We start from the raw sequence: 21,016 nt of genomic DNA on the forward strand, positions 1-21,016 counted from the left end.
ATCCACCGTCAGCACCAATCTACGATCACCTACCCACTCACGGTGTGGCAGAGTGTCATATACACTTAACAAAAAGGTAGCCTCCTTCCGCGTTTCCCTTTGCGGAAGGAGGCTACCTTTTCCAGCGGCATTATACGCGCAATGGCAATGGAACTTATCAAGGCTCCAATTATCGCGTTTAAACTCTGATGTATCGCATGTGGATGGATCCCAGGACAAGGAACGACACCTATATTACCTATATATGTGAAAACGAAAAGACTTGGAGGAACAATGCCAATTGGCTTTTAATAAGTATCACCTATTAGAATATATGCTGCTCTACTAAAAAGTTTTTGCCTTGAAAAAGCCTGCGGAGGGCGAAACGCGCGTCGGCTGTGACAAGAAAAGAACTAATAAAAGAACACTGTATACTATTGAACATTGTGCAATTTTGATTGTGGATCAAAAGAACATTTTGGAACAACGAGGCTAGATGCCCACTGGATAATAGTGACTTAAAGGGATGTGCACTGATGTTTTTTGTTAAACACGAAGCAGGTGATTTACATCATAAACTGTCCCTGCAACCTAAAGGGCATAGGGATGACAACCAGGAAAGTGAGCACTAGAATAAGTGAACATAGTAGCAACATTCACTGCAGATGTAGCACTATCAAAATGGCGGAACACTACATAACCTTGAGACACCCAGTGAAAGGTCTTAAAGGGGTCGTTCTTGAAACGTGACTGGAGAAACCTGGAGAAAATTCCATTTGAAAAGTAATAAAGGTGGATCTACAGATTGTTCACTCATACCAAGGGTCTGATTAATGACATTCTTTGGTGGAATATCTTATAGCACACAAACTTCTATTTCGAAATGACTCATTCCCTAACAGTATATGAGAGTCGCTGGTTCTTATACATTACCTTATTTGTAATGATACACTGAATATCAAACCCAGGAGTGTTCTCAGCAGTGCATAGCTCCTATTATCATTGTCCTAATTTGTGTAGACGCATAGACTTAATCAAATAACGACCATCACTGTGCGTTTTTATGTGCTTGAACCTGTTGGAAAGTGGGTTTCTGTTGCAGTAACACCCCCCCCACACACTTTTTGCCAGACTACTGATGCACTTTTACTTGGTTTGCCTTGGGTCCCTGCCAATCATGTTTCAAGGGCCTGTGTTCTTTCCCCAGAACTAACCCAATTGGCATCTCTGGCCCTAGGTCAGTCCCTGGTAAATGGTACCACAGGTACCCAGGGCACTGTGACCAGAGAAGGCCTCTAAGGGCTGCAGCACTTATTGTGCCACCCTTATAGGTCCTGTACCACTACACTCCCACACTGCCTTTGCAGGGTGCGTGTTTTGATGCAAAACAAAGTAAAGAGTTGTCATGGCACACCTCTCTGTGTGCCCTGCCTACAACCCACTGCCCTGGCATAAATCAGTCACCCCTCTAGTTCGGTGCACTATACCAGTGGTGAGGGTACAGATGAATGAGCCCTATACCCCTACAGTGTCTAAGTCCATTCTTAGACATTATAAGTGCAGTGCTGCCATTAAGAATATATGGTGCTGGAAGTTTGTCATCACGAACTCCACAGCACCATAATGGTTACACTAAAAACTGAGAAGTTAGGTATCAAACTTCTCAGCACATTAAACTCACACTGATGCCAGTCTGGGATTTAATGAAAAATCCACACAAAAGGCACCTCGAGATGCCCCCTGAAAATGAACCCACCTCTAGTGTCCAGGCTGAGTAGCTGCTTTCAGCTGCCACCACCAGACCTGTTTCTGGACCCCTGGGTCGAGAGCCTGCTGCTCTGGGACGAGGTGTCAAGCCACTTCGCCCAGGATGGGCAGGGTTCATGAAGGGGAAGCTTCAAAAGCATGCCGCCATTGTGAGCTTCCCCAGACCACTTGCTGCTCTCAGCAACTTGTCCCCACTGGTTCCGCCCCCCACTTTGGGCAGGAGAACCGACGGGAAAAATAAGTGAGGGAGAGAGGTGTGCCCTCCTCTGCCAACTTCACCCCTGAGGAGGGGGAGGCGAGGTGGAGTACAACTGAGTCCCCGCCATCTTGAGGATGGAGTTACCCAACCAACCATGGACAGGCTCATGCCCCCCCTCCCACTGGTGAGTGGCACCATAGGGGGTGTGCCCACCCCAGGGAAGGGACCCATTGGTCCCTGCCCTCTACCTACCTGTAACCCCCCTTTACCTAGTATTTAGGTTGCACCCTGAACCTTGCTTCCTCAGATCCAGAAACGACAAGTAAGAAGAAGGACCAAAGAGCCGTGCAGAGCTAACAAGAGGACGCCGCCCACTGACTTGGCCCTAGCCCTTCCTGCCTGTCTCCCCTTGAACCTGCTCCTGCAAAATCCCGGTGTGTCCTGCAGCCAGCAACCTCAGAAACCCCGGAGGACCTGCCTGCCTTCACTTCCAAAGACTGCTTCTCCCGTGAACACCGGATGTGTTCAACTGCAACCTCTGGCTCCGGCAGGACACTGTGAATCCAGCCCACTCTGCACCCGCCGAACCCGGCCCGAGCTCAAGTGTAGAAACAGGACAAGGAGGTGTCCCCGGCGATTGTGAGCCAAGATCCGGAGATCCTAGGCCAGCCTCAAGACCCCAGCCGACGCCTGCAGCCTTAATCCAGAGGATTCCCTCTACCGCGACCAAGAGCGGGTAAAACTTTCTGATGCCAAAAAGCACCCCTGCACCCGACGCCCCACGGCCTTGTGTGCCCCAGCCAACGGTGCCTAGCCAACCCAAGACATCCCAACTTACCCTTTGAAGTGCTGGTCGCACCCAGAAGATCTTCGTCCCCGAGCCTGCAGTGTTTCTTTCTACCAGAGTCTCTCCATAGCAAACAACAGGGCGTCCGGCGCCAAAACAGCACTCTGCACCCGGCCACCCCAGTGCCGCTGATGGTGCACCTTTTATGCTGACCTGTATGCCCAACTGCCCTGAGCTAAACCCTAGGACCTTTGCTCCCACAGCTGTGTGGCCTGCTTGCTAGAAGCAGACCAACCGGAGACCCCCTATCCTCCATAGGATAACATTGGGCCTCAACACTCTGCACCTGGCCGCCCTAGTGTCGCTGAGGGTGTAACAAGAGTGTATTACTGACCCTGAGGAAACCCCTGAGTCTAACCTTAACTCCCACAGTCAATAACTTACGCTTTATCCGATAACCTGTTTTTCCTCCGTAGGATAAAATTGACAATTTTCTCCCAAAAAGTTTCTAAGTGTGGAGTTTTGAAATCTAAAAATATTCTTTAAAAATCACACTAATAACCAAAACACATTTACTTACCTGTTTGCAGGAAACATCATAGTGCTGAATCTAGGTATCCAGCACTGAGTTCGAAAAGTAACATGAAAAGTAATTTACCTGTAATTTACTGAAAGAGCTTATTCATTTCAATGTACTGTATTTGCTAAGTATTGCAAACAACTCCATCTATGTAAATCAAACAAAGTACAATTCCTATTGCATTTTCAAACAGTTCTACCTTCAGCAACTTAGTACTGTAAAGTATGTAATGCTTACCTGTGCCAGGCTTGCTTGGTTCCAAAAATAAAACAGCCATGTATTTTTATACAAAAACAATTGGCCTAGAGTTCAGTTCTTGAGTGTGTGAATTTATTTGCTGACTGAGGGTGTACATCAAGTGCTTAACTCCGTCCTCTGATACTGCCTTATTGGTCGACCATTCTACCACAAATAGAGAGTTAGTTTCTATCTAACTTTAACGTCTGCCTACCTCTGGGGTCACCTGGACTCTATACGCACTATACCTCGTTTTGGTGTAGTATATATAGAGCCAGTTTCCCACAGAGCCCAATACCATCTGAATGTCAATTTTTCATGTGAGAGGTGAGACTACATTTCCCAGCGTCTACAGGGCAATACCCCAACAGTGACTCCAAGCGGTAAGGATGTGCCTTAGCGTCTCTCCGCACCGCTTTGGTAAAACAAACATACCTTCCAGGCATCCTGTGGAATACCATCCTAGGCTGCATTAGAATGATTGTGGTTATCGGAATTACGGCCCAGGGGTATTTTAGCCTTACAGCCTATGAGCTTGCGCTATGATATCATGTGACTCAAATTGTGCCACATGACCAGGAAAGAAGCCAGCTGCGCGGTCCCTAGCACTTACAGCCTCGTATCATGGAACCTGAACTCTGTTACATGACTCCAGCTACTTTCCTTAAAAAGTGGTTGCAGGGAAGCGAGTAGGTATTTTAACAGACGATGTCCCTTGAAGTAAGTGAAGGAGGCCTACTTATTTAATTGTCTAGCTGAGCTACAGAGATTCAAAGCAATTTTGTTTCTCTCAACAGTGTGTGACTACAGGGATCGTCTCACCCCATAACCTTATGAAGCCTAACAGACATGTAGGCCATGTAGGTGTACAATTAAGACCTTTTCTCCTACCAATTTTGTGTGTGCATGCTGTAACCTGTCTTTTTAATTTAATTTCAATTTTATGCATTTTGATTTACCTTCTGTCGTATGTGCCTTTTGATTTTATATAGATGTACATACAGAAACTGTGAAACTTATTGAGGGGTGACTTACACGTGTTTGCATACTTTGCTGCACATAATAGGTATATTGTGCCAAATCAGGAGACAATTTAACGCAATGTTCATGTCTTCAATATATATAGTTTCTCTTTCTAGCCAATAGCCAAGGCCATATCAAGAAAAGAGTCCCAAGTATGGTCTGTATAGTTGCATGCATGCTATACTGAATTTTCTATGACTGCATGTTGATTGGTTGGAACTAGGAACCACACTTGGTAGGGATTCAACACTCTATTCTGGTACTGAAGAAATCAGTTTGACCCACTGGGTATTTAGTGGCTGAAACATGTCTACCCTTGATGTCTGAGGCCATCAAACCATTGTGACAGCCCACTGCTTTTGACCTTTCCTAAGGACCTTTTTGAGTAATAGCAAATCTGAAGGAAACAGTTAGTTATAGATTCTTTACCCTGGAATTACCACCAGGCGTCAGACTGGATCCGGAATGTTTTTCGTCAACAGTACCTCTGCGCGTCGGATGGTGGCGTAGGTCGGCTTTGCGTCCGTCGTTGGCGTTGTGGTCGCCGGTATGATGTTGTGGTAGCTACTTAGATGCAGCCCTCACGCACTAACGTCAGTTCTTTCTTTTTCCGCGTCAGCCAGCGCAGATCCGGAGAGAAGAGGGCCTTCAGTCATTTTTGACTGAACTCTGTGAGCGACTTTTGTCCGCGTCTTTTTGAGTCCTTCTGACTCCTGTTGCACGTAGGAATGTCCGGTTTCAAGGCCTGTGGTTCCTATAACCGACTGATGTTGGAGACTTATCAGCACCTGTGTGCCTCTTTTGCCTGGAGCGCGACCACAACCCCAAGTTGTGCTCGCACTGCTGGTCCATGGCTCCGAAGGCCAGGCAGGAGCCTTCCCAAAGCTTCTTGAGCGCCGGCAGTCGGCTCTGCGTCATTCAAGGTCCCGGTCACGAGAGAGGTCGAGGGACCGGTCGCGGACCGATCACCACTCGTCATCCAAGTCTTCGCACTCGGGGTCAGGTAAGTCAAAGCACAAGAAGAAGTCAAAGAAGCATCGTTGCTCTACGACTTCTCCCCGTTGGTCTGCCGACGCAACAGGGGATGCGGGCGGTGCCACAACCACGGCTCCACATTCGGAGCCTGAAGGGCTAACTCTGAGTTTCCCTCCCTTCCCGGGACCCTGAGCGACCCCTGCCCAGCTTTGTCAGTTCTACGAAGCCATGCATGCCATCTTTGGGCAGCCCAACTCTGGCAGCGTGCCTTTGGGCCCCGCGGACTTAGTTGGGAGCCATAGGCCTTCCCTGCCTGTGGCTCCAGCCCCGGTGCCGCAGGGCCCCCATGGATCCAGGCCTGGATCCGGACTGGCGCAGGACGACCTTGTGACACCTCCACCAGGGCAGACTCCACTGGCACCGAATCCACTACCGATGCCGCCTGGACCTCCAGCCGGCGTCGACCCTGGCTTCCAACCCGACTTGGACATGGAGCCGGACCAGCGTCAACTGATGCCAGATCCGGAACTGAGTGGTAATTTTGCCCCTGTTTTCCACCCTGTCCCTTTTCAGCCAACCTAGCAGCCAGAGGAGGGTGAGGAAGATTGGGAGGTGTCTGGGGACCCTTTGACAGACCAGTTGGAGTACGAACAGGACAGGAGAGAGGACCTGGGGAATGCCAGTGGACTGGATACTTCACCAGACCTTGGCATGCTGTCTCCTCCTTCTCTGGCTACGGAGGAGGGAGCATCTTACGCCGTGCTGTTGCGTAGGGCAGCCGAGGCTCTCAACCTCAAGCTTTCTTCGGTGGCAGTCAGGACTAACCTCCTGACAGAGGTACTTCAGCCAGCAGCGAGTCCTTCGGAGCCCCTGTTGCCGTTCAATGCAGGTCTGACGGACATCCTTTTGGGCACTTGGTCCAGGCCCAACACGGGGGCTACCATGGATAGTACGGATGGCCGACGCCACCGCCCGGCCCCGGGCAATCCCACTTTCCTCTCCCAACATCCCACCCCAGAGAGCTTGGTTGTCTAAGCTTCTACTTCCAAGAGCGCATACCCTAACACACCACCAGATAGGGAATCCAAGAAGCTAGATCATCTTGGGAAGAAGGTTTTTTCTTCTGCGAGCTTGTGTCTGTGACCGGTAACACTGCATGTCTATTGGGCCGTTATTCCCACTCTGTGTGGGACACAATTGCACAAGTGCTGCCCCAAAGTCCGGAGGATGCCTGGACTGTACCCTCCCAGGCTGTTGGCGCCTGGAGGGATGCAGCAAAGTTTACATCAGATCTGGGCTGGATACCGCCAACTCTCTAGGCAGGACTATTTCCACATCAGTAGCCCTTCGCCGCTACGCCTGGATAAGATCGACTGGCTTTTTTGGAGCAGTCCTGAACACTTTGATGGACATGCCCTTTGATGGCTGTCTCCTTTTTGGCGACAAAGCAGACAACGCTCTAGAGCGTTTCAAGGACTCATGGGCTACGGCCAAGTCTTTGGGCATCTTCAGCTGCCCTGTGCAGTCTGCTTTTCGCCCCTTTCGTGGCTATGGAAGGGGTGCCCCACTACGTTCTGCCCAGAGCCACAGACCGGCGCAAGTTCCCCAACCTTCGCACTGCCGTGGTTCAGGGGGCCAGCGGGCAGGCTAGTCCACCAATCCCCCCCGCAGCAGCCTCCAAACCTTCCTAGTACAACATTTCAGGCCTCTCAATTGCCAGTGGGCTGCAGGATCCGCCATCAACTCCCCCACTGGCGTGTAATCAGGTCAGACAGGTGGGTTTTGCAAATAGTCCCAAGGGGCTACTCCCTCCCCTTTGAGACTACTCCTCCAGCCATGCCACCTCAGGACCATCGTATGTCGGAGGATCATCTGGCCCTTCTCCAACAGGAAGTCATGGCTCTCTTGGCCAAGGGAGCCATCGAGCATGTTCCTGCCCCAGAAGTAGGGCGGGGATGTTATTCCCACTACTTTCTGGTACACAAGAAGGACAAGGGCCTGCGTCCTATCTTAGATCTCAGGAACGTCAACCATTTCCTCTGGAAGTAGAAGTTCAAGATGTTGACGCTCGCTCAGGTCTTGTCTGCCCCCGACCCTAGAGACTGGTTGGTAGCATTGGACTTGCACATCCCCGTACTTCCGGCCCACTGGTGTTAACTGCGGTTCATGGGAGGCCACTAGCACTTTCAGTTTACCGAGCTCCCCTTTGGCTTTACCAGCGCCCCTCGGGTGTTAACGAAAGTGATGGCAGTGGTCGCAGCTCATCAGCACAGATCAGGGGTTCCAGCCTTCCCCTATCTCGACGACTGGCTGTTGAAGGCGGGCTCGCCGCAAGCTGTCGTCTCCCACCTCCAGAGTATAGCCGATCTCCTGCATTCGCTGGGGTTCTTTATCAATGTGCCGAAGTCACACCTGATTCCCTCTCAGAAGCTCCTCTTCATCAGAGCGGTTCTGGACACAGCACAGTTTTGGGTTTATCCTCCAGAACGGCGAGTCTGGGATATTCGGGCTATGATTCTGATCTTTCAGCCTCTATCCCAGGTTTCGGTCAGGATGATTCAGAGTCTGCTGGGCCTCATGGCCTCCTGCATCCTGCTGGTCGATCATGCCAGGTGGCATATGTGCGCTTTGCTGTGGGACCTGAAGTTCCACTGGGTGCAGCATCAGGGAAATCTGTTTGATTGCGTCCTGATCTCGGAGGGCACTGCACGAAAATTGCAGTGGTGGCTCACAAATCAGATTGGGTCAACGCCAGATCCATCTCCCTTCCCCAACCAGACCACACAGTGGTGACTGAAGCCTCCCGTCTCGTGGCCACATGGGCCGAGATCAGAGGCCTCTGGTTTCCGGCGGAGTCCGAGCTCCACATCAACCTTTTAGAGCTTTGGACCATTTGTCTTGCTCTCAAGGCATTCCTTCCCAGTCCAGGTAAGAGTAGTGCAGGTGTTCACTGACAACACCACTGCCATGTGGTACTGCAACAAACAAGGCAGGGGGGATCGTGGACCCTATGTCAGGAGCCCCTCTGCCTCTGGACATGGCGGGAACATCAGGGCATATCCCTGGGAGTTCAACTTCCAGCAGGTTCCCTGAACGCCAGACCGGACAAACTCATCCGCAGATGCATGATGGATCATAAATGGCGTCTTCACTCGGAGGTGGTGCAAGGTCTCTTTCAGCAGTGGGTAGAGCCTTGGTTAGATCTATTCGCCACCGAAGAGTAAACGCAATGTCATCTATTCTGAGCATTGGAATTTCCAAGGCGGCACTCGTTAGGCGAAGCTTTTCATCCCAAAAGGAGTTGAGGTCTGTTGTACTCCTTTCCGCCTATACCACTTCTGCCCAGAGTGCTGAAGAAGATCAAGCACGACTGGGCCCAAGTCATTCTGGTGGCTCCGGATTGAGCAAGAAGAGTCTAGTATCCCGAGCTTCTCAACATGGCCATCAATCCTTTGATTCGACTGCCTCTTTGGGAGGATCTTCTGTCTCAGCAACAGGGGACGGTCCTCCACCCGAACCTGTCCAGCACCACCTCCTTGCGTGGAGATTGAGAGGCTGCAGTTGGCGTTATTTGACTTGCCTCCCGAAGTCTGTGATGTAATCTTGGCAGCCAGGCGTCCTCCACTAAGACGATATATGCCTGTCAATGGAACAAATCTGTGGCATGGTGCGCAGCAAAGGCTGTGGATCCTCTATCTGCCCCTCTTTCTTAGGTTCTCTTGTTCCTACTTTCTTTGGCCCAGCAGGGCTCTGCTCTGAGCACTATCAAGGGCTATCTCTCAGCCATTTCCGCCTTTCTAAGGATTCCTGACAGCCTTCTTTCTTCAAGTCCCCGGTTGTAAATCATTTCTTAAAAGGCATTACTCATCTCTTTCCTCCTATTCCTTTCGTAATGCCTCAGTGGGACTTGAATTTAGTCTTGACCTATCTGATGTGCACTCCCTTTGAGTCGCTTCACAACTGTCCTTTATGACTTTTAACTCTTAAGACTGCATTTCTGGTAGCCATCACATCTGCCAGAAGAGTGAGTGAGCTCCAGGCTCTCTCATCCAAACCTCCTTTTCTGGCTTCCCAAGGTGGTCACCTCCTTTCACATCGGGCAAACCAGCACTTTGTTCGCCTTCTTTCTGCCTCTGCATCCTTTAAAAGAGGAGGAGAGGCTTCACCGTCTGGACACAAAACGTGCGCTTGCCTTCTATCTGGATCGCAAAAAACAATTCCGGGTGGATGACCAACTCTTTGTTGGCTAAGTGGGCGCCAAGAAAGGTCAGGCCGTACACAATCAGACCATCTCTATATGGGTCGTTTTGTGTATTAAAGCCTGCTATTCTGTAGCAAAAAAGGAGCCTCCAGTGGGGCTACGTGCTCATTCACCAGGGTGACGGCAAACACTACTGCTTTGGGACAAGGAGTGCCCCTGAATGACATCTGTCAGGCAGCTACATGGGCATCGCTGCCACATTTAACGAACACTACTGCGTGGACAGCCAATGCCGGAGAGACAGCCTATTTGGCTGTTCTGTTCTCCAGTATTTTCTGGTGTGATCTTGGTTTACAGACCCACCTCCGGGGTTGGTATTGCTGGGGTATCTATTCTAAGGTAAGGAATCTATAACTAACTGTTTCTTTCAGATGAACAAGTTACTTACCTTCGGTAACGATATATCTGTAAAAAACATAGATTAGTTATAGATTCCATACTTCCTCACCCATCCTCCTCATTCTGCGAACTGATTTCTAAAGTTAAGGGCATCCTTTCAGGGCCCTAGTTATGTGCACCAGTGGTCAGTATCTTGCAGGGCTCTTTGTTCCTGGCGTGGAAAGTCGTGTACAGAACTGACGTCAGCACGCAAGTGCGGCGTCTAAGTAACTACCGTGACGTTATCCCGGCGACCACGACGCCAACAACTGACGAGGAGCTGACCGAATCCACCTTCGGACACGCAGAGGTACTGCTGACGAAAAACTTTCCAGATCCAGTCTGACGCCGGGGGGGTAATTCTAAGGTAAGGAATCTATAACTAACCTATGTTTCTTACAGATATATACTTACCGAAGTTGTTAGTTAGCATCCGCCATGCAATTTGAGTTCACTTACAATTTCTTAGTTGTTTAAGCGCTCTGTTTACAAACGTGTTGAGCCAACCCCCCACACCAGGTGATATGGGATGTGGGTTCAATGATGTAGGAGGCCACAGGTGGGACCTTTGGATGAAGACCCAACAAAAATATCTATGCGATGATCCCTTCAATTCACCATGGTGTAAATCTCACATCCTCTCGAGAAATACTAAGGGCCACTCAGCTAGCCTCGTAAAAAGATGGGATTTAAAGAAGATAGGGCAACCCTCCATAGTGTAGTTGTTCAGTGCAGTTTGGGAGGCTGAGTATTTCACCTAACATAGCTACTCACTCTGTAGTGTTGGTTTATGTTGACCTTAGCCCTGGCTAGCTCACAGTGCACTATCTGTACCCCTAATCTGGCAGGTGGTATGTGCAACCTTAGAACATGGCAACCCTGACTCCCCAAGGAAATCATGGAAACAAAATCTAAAGCCCTTTTGTGTAGTAACTCAGGTATGCCCAAAGGGAAACACCAGAAATACTCAAAATGGCAGTTGAAATATCTATTGTAGCAGTAAGATTCTTGTGTAAAATATGTGTGCTGTAAATATTAATAGAAAGAAACACAACAGAGTAATCGGAATCACAAGAATGGTAAAGAAAATGAATAATTCAACCATTGAGCTGTTACACAGAATATATGTTTGCATATGAATATAATTATGGTTATGTTCCTACTTAACGCTCCCTCTCCTAATGTGCTTACGGTGGGTAAATCTTTCAGAATCCGTGCGGGTGATCTAACTCTCCAATTACCTGTGTGTTTGTTTCATCCAGGAGCCCGTCCTAGTGTAGAGCTGGGCACTATCCTTCTCAGGAGGTAACTTAGCTCTCAAACAGAATATTCAAGGTTCTGATAATATGCCTATGAAGAAGTATAAATGTAAGTTAAGTAATTTCATAGAACACTATCCCATACAGACATGCAAGCTAATGTGTGCCAAATGTCAACGTTCCAGAAAGATGTCAATGTTTAACGTGAGCATGTAAAAGGGTGGCGTTCCTGCCCGGGCCTAAAGTTACCACATAACACCAACAGCTGCTCACCTGATGCCCATGATTTCTAAGGAATTTACATTGCAGTACCTAGGCCTCTGTAGTAGATCACTTCACACTGGCTAATGCCTAAGCCCCATCTTTGATTGATGTTACTGTTGAGCAACCTTGGGAATTGGAAAACGCAATCGTCCCCCATCCCATCAGCTCATCGTAGCGCAAAGGGTGACCAGCTCCATCTAGCGACCTGTATGTCCTGGCAATGTCTCTGAGTTGCAGGACTTAAATCTGAGAAGCTGTGTTTACTGAATACCCTCACCAGTAGTCCCAGTTACTAGCTCATGTTGCCTGTTGTAACTCAGCTCAACCAGAATCGCATCCTCTTAATTCTCGTTGCTGATGGTGTTCTCAATGAGGATTTATTGTTGCCTAATGGGGAATCCTACTACATGAGATTGACCCACTTTATCATGCAGTTGCATACAGTCACCTCCTTAGGAGTCTCTGGTGGACACGAGTCCAGGAAGAGCGGGGAGGTTACAATTATAAATTTCCTTTATTAGGCTCCATTTATTTAATTTGGGGGGATCATTCTGTGTCTGCCCCCTCAGCATGACCCTCCATTTTGACCCAATTTCACCACTGCCTCTATCATTGAAAGCTCTGCCTGGACTCATGTTCTATCAAGGATGGCATAGATGGTCCCTTGACCTTTCTGTGTCACCTTTATGTATGGCCTTAGTCTGCCGGTCCGCGGAATCTGGATTATGCGTTTCAGCCATAGCTGTCTTCGCCAATTACAGGACTCTGGTGCTCATGGAAGATTTACACTTCTCCTGCACAGTATTAGGTCTACTAAGGCCACTTACTTTGGTGCTGCCACCACTGGGGAGTGTCTCCTACCTCACTCCTGCCTTGCCACTAACATCCATCCTCAGAATGGAGACAGGAGGCTACTGGTGTGCCATTACTTCACAAAGATAAATGTATTGTGTAAGGTGGCTTGGTCTGCCTACCAAGGGACTGATGTTTGGAAGCCCATATCTAACTTTTGACTGCTGTGTATCCTCTATTATTTTTACACCATCTGTGCACACTTTTGTGATTCCCTCCATCTCGAATCTTCGATGTTTCTGTTTTATTAGTTACTAGCTATAGTCTTTCTAGTGAGTGTCAAGTGTTTCATGTGTAAGAGGCTCTACAGCCTCTCTCGCCCCTAGTCCAAGCTCATCCCACATTAGGATTCACTCTCACTTGATGGTTTAACCCACTTGGATTGTGGGAAGGATTATTTGAGAGGTTTCACATCTTTCATATTTTTTGTTGTTGTACCCATGGTTTGCCCACTCATCCGCCACACTTTAAATCTACCATAATGTTGTTTTATTTATTCACTTATACTTAAATTGAACTTGTTCAATAACATACTAAGGATTATTTTATATTGTGTGTCTGTGAGGTTGGCAGACAGCTTTGTATAGACTACTGTTTTTGGGCAGTTTTCTGCAGCACAAACTTGCCACAATAGCGCTTCGAAGAGTACCAGATAATGTTACACATTTCTTTAGGCACAGTCTAACTGGGCTGGCAATGTGGGCAAAAAAACAATCGACTGGGATCCGGCTGAAGCAATTCTAATTGGCTAAAATGTATTCAAACATCCAACCCATTTTTTTTTTGTATACTTCAGTGCAACACCCTAAGTTTGACAGGTATGCAGAGACATGCGTCCGGTGCTCACTTGGTCACTTAACCAAACTATACCTGACTGATGAGCCGCAGCAAGATTAAAACTGATTTGGGTTTCTTGTATTCCATTTGTCTAGGCAGTTCGAGATGGACTGTTCGTACAGGAGCACGTTCAAAGCATATTTGCATATGAACTGGTCTAATCTGAGGTGACATTTTGGGCAAAAAAAAAGCAATAGAATGGGAATGGGATATGGCTCAAGCAAGTACCATAGCTGAGATTAATTCATGCATTCCACTTTTTACATACTTTTGCAATTGAACGGGCGCATGCATTTCGCAGCTGTTAAGCAGGCCTCAACATCCAGTTATATTGCCTAAAAATTACAAGTATTCAATAGACCACATTTAAAATATGGATATGCTACTTGGAGGTATGAAATTATGATGTAAGAAATAAAATTGTGAATAAGTCTTATGTATACCACTAGGTTGTGGAGGTGATCTACCCTAAATTCCCATGTATGGGGCTACCCTGTGTCCATCATGGTGTCAAAATTGCTTATTTTAGTTAAACACAGTGCAGGTCGATTTCAGAAGTCATATTGGATAGTACTTGAATGAGAGTGTTTGGTTATAGCAAGTGCTATATGCAAGAGGCTTAATAATGTGACTGCTAAACACGCTGTGATATCACTTTTGGAATCAAGCCTGATAAGTACATTTACCTTCTTGGATTACGTATATGCTATCATTTCCCTTCAGATGCTTCTAACATTCAAAAACACTGTAGAATGTGTCCATAATGGGCATTTCCCTTTTGCAAACAGTTACTCTGCCATCAGGAAGCAATATGTAAATTTAAATGTCATGTTCGCAGATTTTAAATGAAATGTGTTAACAAAGATGAATCCTTTCAGGTATCTTTCCATCTTTCGGTTGACATGAATGTCTTTTCATATTTGAATCCAACAAACTATTTACAGTTTTTTAAATTTTCTTTCAGATTATGAAGCCTGGAAAGTGAAAGCTGCTCTTCCACATATACAAGGGCCATCTTACACTACTCCTGCAAAAACATATACTATGTTAAATCGTCCACCACCAATTCAGGCAGTGCATGGGAGAACAGACTGGCTATCCAAATATGGAGGGCAAAGATAGATGGCTTGTTGATGCATGTATCATCTTAAATCCGATTCATTACTTTACATTAGGAAACCAAAATATTCAAAATTTCCTAATGTCAAATGGATATGTGATCAGCAGTAGCAGGAAGACTACAATCCACTCTAGTTTTCTGTACTCTTTCTTTAAAAGACTAGAGATACGTTTTGCTGAACTGCCAGTGGAATGATAAGCTTGTTGTAGAAAACGCTTGCCAAAGTAAAGAAAACTTTCAAACTATGACTGGTTAGTCAGCATTGCAGTAGGTTACATATAAAAATACTTATTTTGCTACTCAGTGTATAGAATGCATGTCTTCAGGTTAAAGGTGTGTGTATACTCTCAAATAGAAGTAAAGAAAAGATTTCACTTTACAAGGATGGGGGTACGAGCAAAAAATTGAGTATTGATTGTGTCAAAGAAAAGTATGTTGGATGTCTTTCGGATCAAAATAGAGACTAAAGAAAATGACTTGCTACACATAAAGGTTAGCCTCTGAATATAAACATATGAAACAGTTGCTCAAATGTTGGCTAACAAATGAAGCTTTGGGGTCGGACACCTAAAATTGTGTAGTGATGAGCTTACTCCTCCCAGAATATTGAACAATTCTCTTCTCAGATATTGTGATCTGGAGCCAAGCTTTCTCGATAAACAGAACTATCTTCAGATTGCATTGGTAAAATTGTAAGGGCAGCAAAACTTTGAATCTCATTTGTTTTGTCTCTTATTTCAGAAAAATTCAATGACTATGCCTTTGCTTTATGCAGCATATTCTGGGAGAAAGTGCAAGCTAAGGACTTGCATAAACATACTATAACAGTGGGTCCTCGTTAGCATCAGCGTAGAGCTGTTCACTTGTTCTAAATAGCATTTCTATGAAAGGCCAAAATGCCTGATGTCACATGAGTTCCTCAGTGGCAGGCGACAAATATGAAGGGTAGTTCCCCTAAATAAAACCCATATCTTGCAGTGTGGCCTGGCAAAAAAGTAGCGTGTGTGTCAAGGTTATAATAAAAATTTAGTTATTGCTGTTGGTCAACATTGCATTGCAAAGAATGATATTCAGATATTGAATATCTACTCATTCTAACCATACCTTGTGCTTGTTACTTTCTGGGAAAATCACCAACATATAGTGCAAGTCTCTGGGCATGATTTAATAAGAGGGGTTTCTCTGATTAAAGCAATTCTAATACTGTCTCAACCTGGAACAACTGTTTCAAGATTGTTAAAAACCAGGAAGAAATTGTTAAGGAAGCCCTGTATTATCAAAAAAACGTTCGATATGAGGTTCAATACTGTCAAGCCAGTTTTAATGTAGAAGAGGCGTAAGACTGCATAAGCGAGGACAAAACGTTCATAAGTCAGGCATACCTTTCCCTGTCCCATGTCTGACGTAAGTGAGAAAAAACCATTTTCAATCATGTGTATCATTTCAGGCCATTTTTAACATGAATCCTGGCTAACACATTGGTAAAACAGGGTTTTGTTGACTTCATTACAGTAGGTTATTTCTCAAATAATCTTTGTGTATATCATTGTGTAAGTAACTGGGTTAGGTATTATGTGTGTACAATCGGTCAGTTTTCACGTAAGTATTTCATAACTGGACAGATGTTCACAAAAAAAATTGTAAAAACAATGTTTTGGTGAGCTTTTGCACTTTCATTCTACTTAAGTTCTAAATAAACATACATTCAGCTCAAGGTGGTACAATCTTATTTGTGCTGGCTTATCAGTTCGTACTAACTTTAGCTGAAAGTGCATCTGTTAACAAATTATTTCGGATTCAAGTGTACTAATTTAACCCCAATTTAATTTTTGCATTTTTTTTAAGAAACTTAACAAATAGCCCTTTAAGCTATGTCCCTATACACACTCTATACTGTTAGGTAAGAGGAGCAGTCCAGCAGGGGACTAAGTGCATTGAACAAGAAATTGAGTTTCCTAAAAAAAATTGTAGTTCCAGCCCGAATTCCAACTACAGACCATTTGTTATGCAAAGGTTTCAGACATGATAACAAATAGAACTTTAAACAAAATTAAATGTAATAATTTGTAACATTACTTTAGTCCAGGATTGTTAATGTAGCACCAGAACATTTAAAAGTGCTTGCTGTTTTTCTTTGCTATTTGACATATGTACAGATAAGGGCTAAATCTACTAGCTTTGGGTGATTTCACTTATTTTTTGTACTGTACAGGGCATTAAAATACCATTATGGCCAGTAGACACCTAACCAGGTGGCACCCTAAACGTTTACATGTAGGGACTCAAAAGGGTGGCATTCATATAGGGATTGAAAAGCAGGGTTTACGCAAGGCACAAAAGCAGGGGAAATGGTTGACTACAACATTTTTGGGTGACGATCATTGTAAAAAAAAAATGTATACTATGACTCATTATTTGGTTCAAGCGATATCATGCATCACATGCAGAAATATGAAAGTTCCCAGATGCAGTAAATGTGTTCATGATGATAGATATATATATATATATATATATATATATATATATATATATATACATATCATAAAATGAAATGTTCAATTCTAAATAAGAGTACAGATTTCAAACTCTGGGGATTTTTTGTAGATTTAAAACATTCTTTAATGGCAACATCGGGCTTTTCATATTTTAAGACAATGGTATTTTATTTAAATATATGGATGGTGCAAAAACTTTTAATAACTATCCGGGTGTGTAACTTTGAGTAATTTTTTCATGAACTGATTAGCTGTACTGTGTTGATTCTTTTCTGTACATTTGTACTTTTTTAATGTCATCAAGTTGTTATTGACATTAGAAACAATCACATTTTTTATACTAATGTAAATATTTAAAGTTGGAATTTAGACAGGCTTTTAAAAAAGCATTAATATTTGCTTCAACACAACTCTTTCAAATAGGTTTTCTCGTTTTTGGAATAATCGTAAAACAAATTCCTTTGGGATTCTAAATCGTTTTTATTAGTAAGCATTTGTAAATTTTCTTTCTGTTATTAACTATCTTAAACACCTTCTGGAGTAGCTAATTCTGAGGGTCCAAATCAAACATGTAATTTAAACCAAATCACAGGCATCTATGTAAATATTTCTATGCATTGGTACATCCTTAGAAACATTGATAGGTCTGTAATTGCCTACAGTAAGGTCAACTGTATCTATTCCATACTCCAACTAGATACTACAAAGCGTGATGCTCGAAGAGAGGAGACATGCACGGAAATGTAATTAGCGGTGGCTCTATATGTAGAAAGTTGAGTCTGTACTCATTCACGTTCCTGAAGGAGCAATATCCACAAAATAGATGTCGGATGGACAATTCATATTTTTATTTACCTAAATAAATACACTTTTTCATGTCAACTGACACTGGGTTGTGCCTATTGTGTCTCAGTTGATCTATATGACCATAGCCATTATGTGATAGCTTATGTACTATCATTTAAAATGTATTCCCACTAGATCCATTATCTGTCATTCGAGTGGTGGCCATTAGACAGTACTGATCTTTGGGCATTATAAAGATAAATCAAACACTCAAGGTGATGGGAGGAAAGCTTGCAATAAGTCTAACTACTGGCAATCACTCGGGTGGCATTCCATAACATATTTATTTTGCCCACCATGCCACCTTATTTTGGACCCAATAATGTGCAAATCAGGATTGATCTCGTTCCCAAAGGAACAGTCCAGCCCGAAGTGCCTGGCCGGGTCCTTCTTGAACCAAAAACAGTCAACCCAAGATTGGTTTCACCCATTGGGCCTCATTAGTCGGATATAGCTTGGTTCTAAGGGCAAGGTAAGCATGTGGACCCGCGTCTGAGAATTGCCACCTAGGATATGGCCTATGGACACAGACCAGCAGCTACATGGTGTATCACATTATAGACTAAAAGAGTACGGTTCTTGCAAAATAAAATATTAGCTTCTATTTTCTGCGATCAAAAACACAGACACAGGTCTGAATGAACTTATATATACAGGACCGTTAAATGTTCAATCGTGTATTAAATGCTGTATAATGGTTTGTTTGTAATAATGTACAATTTAGATAATTATAAATGCAAAGACAATTTTTGATAAATGGTGCAATAAATTATTTACATATGTAGATGTGTCTATCACAATTCATAACTTGGATGAATGATTTACATTTGAAGAAAGTACAATCTAAGGAAAAGATTCCAATTGAGTGGGAGGAAAGACCTAAATAGGAAACCATTGTTACCCAATAAGTGCAATGATAAATGGTCAAGTTATGGTTCATTTTTACCTGAAATCAAATCAATCCATAAACCAACAGGTTTTGTATGCTAGGTTAGGGTTACACAATGGCATGTAAATGTATCTTTTTTTATCTTATGCATAAATCAAAGAATGCTTTGCGACTCCTGAGGAAAGAGTAATGTTAAGACTTGTGAATCACCCCCTGGATGATGGCTAGGATAAGTTTTTACAAGAACAAATTTCCAGTCCTAATGTACAGAATCATGTGTGTGAAGATGTTCAAGATGTCCGACACGTTAAATGTTAGTCCATGCCTGAAAACTCACATGTTTCCTCCCTAAAAATGAATGGAGATGTACTCTGGTCATGGGCAAGAGGAGAAAAGTTTTCAGGGTCGAAATGATGTGGAAAAGCCCATAACTGGGAGTCTAGTGGAGGAATGTTTCCTTGGGTACAAATGTTTTCTTTGTAAAGATTTTATGAACAAAAATAAGCAAGTGGACATTGGCATTTTCATGCACAAAAATGTACCCTTGCATTTGCCTACATTACTACACCACCTGGGAATCCGTGACTGCCATGGCCCCCTTGGAGCATTCCTGAAATTCCTTGAGAAGTCCAGTGAAGTCGGAAACATACTTAAACGTTATGCTTAATACTGTTTGAGTAAATTTCTGACTTTCATACTGGTAGTGTTGGGACTCTGGCTCACTATTGTAAAATTTCTGGATGTCTGCTTATAGCATATTGTTTCTAATCTGGCTTATGAAGAAAAATACGTGACTTTTATTTAATACAGAGCAAGTAAATGGTGGTCTTTCAGTTCAGTTACTGTTCTCACAAGCTTTGTTGGTCAAAGGTTTTGTCAATTAAATATTAACAGCGTTTGGAAAAACATCTGGTACACAATTGTTAATTCATGGGCTCACCTTAATGATGAGGCAAGGTACTTTTTATTAGTTGCCCAAATGTTTCAAAATGTAGCCTAAGTTTTAAGAAACTAGATAATGCTATCACTAAAATATTCTATCTTGATCTATGTATACATTTTCCTTTCAACTTACATTTCTACTCTTCATATTAAACTAAACCTTTCTGTAAGAATCCTTCCATTTTGGAAATGATCTGCATGTATCTGAACATGAAGCCATTTGACTAAATCTGTGTTGGTTTGTAAGCAAAATGTGTAGTTTCTCTAAATTTCTTATATAGATTCTGAATGATTGTGTATTTGCTATAGTTCAGCAACCTTACAAATATTACTGGGATTTGATTTAATAAGTGTCACTCTAGAAAAGTGAATTTTTACAACTGTACTAAAATGTCAACCAGTTTTCTGTGAATAAACAATGATTGTGTAATAGGTAATGCATTACAGATGCAGCCCAGGGTGCCCTTCGGGGCCATCGTCAGATTACTGGAGTGTAGAGTCACAATACGGCTGAGAGGTGGGGAAATAGGAGTGTGTTGAGTACAGGAAGACCATGGGAACCTGATCCTTTGTTGTCAATGCACTGTCAAACCTCAGTTATCTACTTGCTAGGTGCCACATAAAGCTTAATTATTTTGTCAAATATGTAATCCTGTAGATTTCTGTACTTTTACATTACAATATATCAAAAAATAAACATTGCTGTATTGCTTTAAATTAAAATGGAGTTGGGTTTTTCTTTAAGCAGTGTGCATGGCCTATATTGTCAAACATACATTTTATCAAGTATCAAGTGCTGTTAAGTACCAAAAGGCTAAAATAGTATGGATTACTACTTACTAGTTTGAATGCCAAAAGTGTGTCTGTAATTGCCTCATTTATTAAAGTGTTAATGCTATGAAATAAAAAGTTTTATAAAAAACAAAGTGATTAGTGAGGATCACTAGTTTGTCTCTCATATCCTCCTGTCCTCTTCTAAGTGAACACCTACCTTAAAGATGTTGTTTTTGTTCAGATCCTCTCTCTGCCTGTTTTGAGTGTTCTGTTGCTTGTAGAGCCTTACTTTAAGGAGAATATTCTTTAATTGGCTCACGCAGAAGAGAATGCTGAAAATACTATATATCGTTTTCATAAATATTGTCGAAGCCAAAGGCATTAGTTTGTTTAGAGCATGCAAACAGACCAACACACCCATAGATGTCACCAAGGTAGCACTAGTGATGCAGCATGAATGAGCCGCATCAAAGGAGCTCTTCCTGATGTCCTTCATGGGAGCGCTGTATGTTGTTTAGAAGGGTAGAATGTGTGACATGCATGAAGGGACCA

The 21,016-nt window shown here is 44.0% G+C and overlaps 1 protein-coding gene across 5 annotated transcripts in view; it reads left to right on the forward strand.

Annotated features, from left to right (window-relative positions):
• The window catches only part of MAK (male germ cell associated kinase), a 698,372-nt gene extending 677,966 nt beyond the window's left edge, over window positions 1-20,406 (forward strand). For all 5 annotated transcript variants that reach the window (XM_086964986.1, XM_086964988.1, XM_086964989.1 and 2 more), the window contains one exon: window positions 14,363-20,406. In XM_086964986.1, the coding sequence (XP_086821112.1) occupies window positions 14,363-14,520 (158 nt within the window). In that variant the 3' untranslated portion in view covers window positions 14,521-20,406. The remainder of the gene's footprint in view (window positions 1-14,362) is intronic.
• The last annotated feature ends 610 nt before the right edge of the window (window positions 20,407-21,016 follow it).

This window comes from Lissotriton vulgaris, chromosome 4_1 (genome assembly GCF_964263255.1).
Source record: "Lissotriton vulgaris chromosome 4_1, aLisVul1.2, whole genome shotgun sequence".
In the NCBI taxonomy this organism is placed as follows: Eukaryota; Metazoa; Chordata; class Amphibia; order Caudata; family Salamandridae; genus Lissotriton; species Lissotriton vulgaris.